Source organism: Arachis ipaensis, chromosome B07 (genome assembly GCF_000816755.2).
Source record: "Arachis ipaensis cultivar K30076 chromosome B07, Araip1.1, whole genome shotgun sequence".
NCBI classification, from domain to species: Eukaryota; Viridiplantae; Streptophyta; class Magnoliopsida; order Fabales; family Fabaceae; genus Arachis; species Arachis ipaensis.
Genome location: NC_029791.2, coordinates 123,535,408 through 123,541,350, shown reverse-complemented (window position 1 = coordinate 123,541,350; position 5,943 = coordinate 123,535,408). Strand labels below are relative to the sequence as shown.

Below are 5,943 nucleotides of genomic sequence, written 5' to 3'. Positions count from 1 at the left end.
ATATATAAAGCATAAAGTTCTATGAATTAAAAAAAATGAATCTGCTTTCTAGTGCTTCTAGTGAAATTCCTTGATTCTTCTGAGATGCAAAAGGGAATAGTATAAGTGAATCTATCTATATCAGCTATTCAGTGGCAATGGGTTCTATTTGAAACTCCCATTTTATTAACATATTATCTATGCATTTAAGTGAGCATTTGGTTATTTTTGTCCGATAAAGATAGTTTGCCCACCACCCAAGTATGCATTTTTCTACAATTTCCTGAGCTGCCAATAATTTGAATTCAAATGATATATTGGTTAGGAGCATGATCACGTATTTCAAATGAAGAAAGTTAGACAAGTTTGCTTAACTTGATGGATTTTATGGATATTCTAAATAAAATATCCCTGTTAGGGGCTTAGATTGTGTGCAGGTGTAATGCTGAATGATGCCCAGCTGTTACTTTTGGGGGTTTTGATACTGATATGCCGCTTCGCTCTTTGGATTTAAATTTCCTCTAGGCTTTCTACAAAGTTTATGTAGCATTGCTTTTAGCATTAAATGTAGTTGCTGTGGATGGGTTGCTGGGTTTTTTTTGGCCTACCTCATTGTCACTTGAAATCTAACCAACCGTTTATGTGTTTCTTTTGACAGTTTATCAGCTATTGCAAGGAAACGGCCGCAACACTACGATACAATTTTTTCTGCATTGCTCGATTTTAATCCAAATTTTCAAACAGCGAAAAGATATCATATTGCCAGTGTTCAGTACTCTTTAAGAACTGCTTTTTTGGGGTTTCTTAGGTGCACTTATTCACCTATACTAGAGGTAAATATGTGCTTGAATTTTGCATTTCACTTGGCCCCTAGCATTCTCTGTTCCCTGGTTATTTATTCATTCTGTCTTGCTTTATCATAATCCTCTTTACAGAAGCTGTCTAAATTATTTTACAATTTTGGTTCCTGCTAAAGATTGAATCTAAATTTATTACTTTTGGACCCCCAATAGTTGGCCCAATGGAATCATTGATTCATTATGGTAATTTATTTTGCAAGAACTACTAGTTTTGCCTTACATATTTATACATCATACCTCCAAATTGTATTTTAGTATTACTATTAAGCTTCTAGTCTGAGGTTTGCTATAAGCTTCTCATAAATTTCACATGCTTATGGCAATTATACTCTACAGATGACATCCTAGGAATATATCATCTAGATTACAAGTCTGTCTATTCTGTGTTATTATCTGGTGCTCCTAGTATATAGTTTAGTTAAGAACAAAGCACATCTGAGCAAGCATGAGTGGCAAGAGAACAATAGTATATAAATGGCTTTATTGTTACCTCATAGGTTGAATTGGGATTTGGGAAGGACTGGTATCTGTGTGGTTAACCATGATGAGGTGTATTTTCTTAAATAAATAATTATTCTCTTGATGTTTTGCAGTCTCGAGAAAGATTGATAAAGACCCTGCGGGCCATGAATGCAGCGGATGCTGCCGATCAGGTCATCAGACAAGTTGACAAAATTATTAAAAACGGTGATCGTTCTACACGTGATGCTCGGGTTATCAAGGTATGTAGCCACTTAGTGCATTTAACAGCAAGCTGCCATTATTGAGTACAAGTTACTTTTATCCAAATAAAACATTGAGCATGAGCTGCGATTCCTTCTCTCCAATTTTATCACATCCAGTTTGATTTCTATCTTTCAGGATGATCAATCATCAATTCAGTCACATGTTTCAGGGGAATTATCTAGAAAAAGAGCTATTCCTTTGGATAATGAACATCTGGCCAATGGTCACGAGGCAATCTCTAAGCGGATTCGATCTGGTCCTGACCCTCACTTAACTTTACCAGTTCAAGTAAATGACTTTGGACAGGATCTTAACTCTGTTAATGGAGTATCACTTAATGCTACTGCACTAGATGGTGAATTAACTGCAGTGGAGCAAATGATTGCTTTGATTGGTGCTTTGCTTGCTGAAGGAGAAAGAGGTGCTGAATCTCTTGAAATCCTTGTTTCCAAGATTCATCCTGATCTGTTGGCGGATATTGTGATAACAAATATGAAGCACTTGCCTAAGACACCCCCACCGCTAGCAAGGATTGGGAATTCGCCAGTACCTCAACAAGTTGGTTCCCAATTCAGTCAATCAAAAGTTTTATCACCATCTGCTCCAGTAAGTTCTATCCAATCATTGGCTGTTACTGACCAAGCACCATTCCCTTCAACTACAATCACTGCCACTAGTTCATCACTGTCTGACATCAATAATTTGCCTGCTGATTCTAAACGCGACCCACGCAGGGTAAGATTTGTTATTCGTTGTAGAAGTTTTTGCTGCTGGTTAATATTTCTATTTTAAAATGCCAATTTTGCGTTTACCTTAAACCATCTGGTTCAAATTTTCAGGATCCCCGTCGCTTGGATCCACGGCGTATAGCTGCAACTCTTGGTGGGGCAGCTGGGTCTGTTGGAGATGATATTGTGGCAACAAAATTAGAGTTAGATGATCCTGTATCTTTGATTAAGCCTTCTTCACCTCCTGTTGCCTCCGCTGAAGAAAATAATCAATCTGAGGCAACAATCAATCTGAAAAATGAGGATATCATTTCTGAAGGTCCCTCACTTTCTGGACCTGATCGGCTAACTCCCAAGACAGAGGTTCTGGAGAGGCCTGGAGATACCCAGCACATTGCGGAAGCAATTGCTTCTTTGGATTCCTCAGTCATTCCCTCTGATGCAACTGATGAAGATCGTAGTACAGTGAAGCTGTTGGAGGATACTGAAGCAAATGAGACCGACTCATTAGATTTTGATCAGTTTTCTCCTGATGTCCAAGTTGCATCTACATCAGAAGATACCTGTCTAGAACTACCACAGCTACCACCATATGTGGATCTAACCTATGAGCAGGAAACTAAGGTGAAGCACCTGGCTATTAGGCATATTATAGAGTCATACAGGCATTTGGATGGGACAGGATGTCAGCAATTTTGCATGCCACTCCTTGCTCGGCTTGTAGCTCAGGTAGAGAATTGTTTTTTCCTTTTAATGTTTATCAGCTATTTACTCTCTCTCTGTGTGTGTGTGTGTGTGTGTGCTGTTCGTTTAGATTGGTAGTCTAATATCAATTTACAGCTGTTTTTGCCTGGTCATGTTTTACATGTTACACGTGGTACAATACCCGTATAAACCATTGGGAGGAGAAATGACAAGTTAGAGGAGAAGCCTTGGTTATGTTCTGGACTGGCTCTTCATTGTTTTCAAATACATGCCCTTTAGGAAACAAACACACGCCCCTACTTTTTTTGTAGTTAAGAAATGAAATGGGAGGAATGTTTTAACCCAAAACAGAAAGCTGCTGCTATTCACTTGACATAGAAAGTATGAGCTGCATCGCAAGATGCGAATGAAGAAATGTGTATTTTATCATGTATCTTTTTCAGTCATTCTTTCGGCATCAGAGATTATAAATAGTATTAGCAAATAATTTGTTGCTCCTACCTTGCAGATTGATGACGATAATGAGTTCATTGTGATGTTGCAAAACCAAATTGTGGAAGACCACTGGCAAAAGGTGCCCTGTTTACATTTTAATATCCTACTACAAATTTTTATTATTATTATTATTATTATTATTATTATAGAAATTGAATTTTGCTTTTTCTTGTTTTATAATGTTAGAATATTGCTGAGTCTTTTTTAAGTGAAGTTGCTGATAATTATTACACGTCATTGAATAATTTGTATCTATATGAGGGATTTGATACATGCGAAGTATGATCTTTTAGTTTAAATGCACCAAATTCAGGCTTTGACAGTATTGTTGCATCAAAGATCCTAAATGGACTAGTTTCATACTCGAATCCCGTTGCTTGTAGTTCATGATCAAAATAGTTCTGAAAATTTGTATTTTTTTGCCTTTTTGGTTACTATTACTACTAATATTATTATTTTAAATTATTCTGACTCTTGGCTACTTACAAATGGCTTTGCAGGGTCATGAACTAGTGCTGTATGTTTTGTACCATCTGCACTGCCTCACAGTATTGGATTCAGTTGAAAACTCTTCCTCTTCTTCTGTCTTGTATGAAAAGTTTCTCTTGGGAGTGGTATGTTCATTATTGATTGTTTGGATTTATTTAGAAACATTGATTTCTATCCTTTATTTTTTATTTATTTCTCAGGAAACTTAGATTTACCATTTCCTTCTAGGCCAAATCTTTGTTGGAATCTTTTCCGGCTTCAGACAAATCTTTTAGTAGGCTTCTTGGTGAAGTTCCACTTTTGCCAGAATCTGCCTTGAATATTTTGAGTGATCTCTGCTGTTCTGACGTTGTTGATCATAATGGAAAAATTATTCGTGATATCGAACGTGTAACTCAAGGTCTAGGTGCTATATGGAGTTTAATTTTGGGGCGTCCACAAAATCGCCAAGCGTGCTTGGGCATAGCATTAAAGGTATATGATCATTTACAGGTCTCTGGTAGTTGAATATATAACTCATCTGAATTGTATGTTATATTCATGTCTATTTAGGGTTAATCTTTTGTATTGGCCAGATTGTGGCGGCATACCCATTTAAAATATTTCATGTTGCTTCATTTGTCTAAATGTACAGTAGGGATGCAAATATTCTTTGCCGTCGATCATATATTGAGTTTTCTATTCATGTCTATTCTTTTTAGCAACATGTTATATCTGGTATACTTTTATCATACACACACTCCAAAACTTCTAATTGGCTGTTCACCTAGTGCAACAGGTGTAGCATAGGTCCATAGCATCTCTCAGAGAATGTTAAATGAAACTTGAGGCTGCAACTTGCAAGTTGCCCTTTAGCATGTCAACAGAATGTTTAATTTTGCAAGGTCGCTTTAGGGGTTGGATGTTCAATTTTGACCTCCCATGATTTTTTTGACAATGTTAATTTTATTTTTGAAAAGTTGTTTTCTAATTTCCCTGTCTTAGTACCAATTCATTAATTTTGTGAAAATGGTCATTCTGATTTACATAGGCTTTCCTTCTTTCTGTTACATCTTCACAGTGCTAATGTATTGATTGGTGTATAATATTGACAGTGTGCTGTTCACCCACAAGATGAGATTCGAGCAAAAGCTATTCGGCTGGTATAAACTGTGAAAGCTTATGATTGCATGAAACCTATTGCATATTTCTAGCTAATAATATACAAAATTCTTTTATTTGTATTGAACAGGTGACAAACAAGCTCTATCAGCTTAGTTACATTGCAGAAGATGTTGAGAAATTTGCCACTGATACTCTTCTTTCTGCCGTAGACCATGATGTTTCGCAATCTGGACCCTCTGAACAGAGACCTGAGGTAGAGGTATTAAGCTTGTACTATTGTTCTAATATCTATCTCACTTCAATTGTTTTTAAAATATAGGTTATATTCTTCGTGTTGTCTGCCATTAAGAGATTGATGATATTATTTTTTGAATTTGATTCTGATCCTGTAGCTATCATCAACCATTTTCTGTCTCATACTCCTTTATTTTTAAAGAAAAATGAATATCTTCTTACTAGAAGAGAGGAAAAGAAATACAAAAGAAAAGGGGATCAGCTATCGTTACAAAGATGCAGAAATAACAACTAATTTCTATAAGGATAAACCTTGTATCAAGCACATCATTGATACCAATCCCTTTGCATATCAGCTAAAGCAAAACTATAAGCAGGCCATGAACAGCGACTCCAAAAGGATGCCAAAAAGTGATCTTACTAGAAATAAAATGAATTGAAAAATTCTAGCATTCCTTTCCATCTATATACAACCCAAAGCACAAAAGAAATCATGGTTTACCATAGTATCTTTACTTCTTTACGAGAGCTAAAGCTGCTGACCTAGAGAAGGGAATCTAATACAAGGCCTTACGGTTAAACTTACAATTCTTCAAAAATCTAAAGAAGCTTCTTTTATCAAA

The 5,943-nt window shown here is 36.2% G+C and overlaps 1 protein-coding gene across 7 annotated transcripts in view; it reads left to right on the top strand.

Moving 5' to 3' along the window:
* Positions 1-5,943, top strand: part of LOC107606245 (symplekin) — a 17,943-nt gene that overhangs the window by 7,089 nt on the left and 4,911 nt on the right. For 4 of the 7 annotated variants that reach the window (XM_021106544.1, XM_016308271.2, XM_021106547.1 and 1 more), the window contains 9 exons: positions 638-812; positions 1,433-1,561; positions 1,701-2,300; positions 2,405-3,022; positions 3,507-3,572; positions 3,994-4,107; positions 4,211-4,456; positions 5,077-5,124; positions 5,214-5,345. In XM_021106544.1, coding sequence (XP_020962203.1) covers positions 638-812; positions 1,433-1,561; positions 1,701-2,300; positions 2,405-3,022; positions 3,507-3,572; positions 3,994-4,107; positions 4,211-4,456; positions 5,077-5,124; positions 5,214-5,345 — 2,128 coding nt within the window. The other 3 variants (XM_021106543.1, XM_021106548.1, XM_021106549.1) reach the window with 3 other exon arrangements.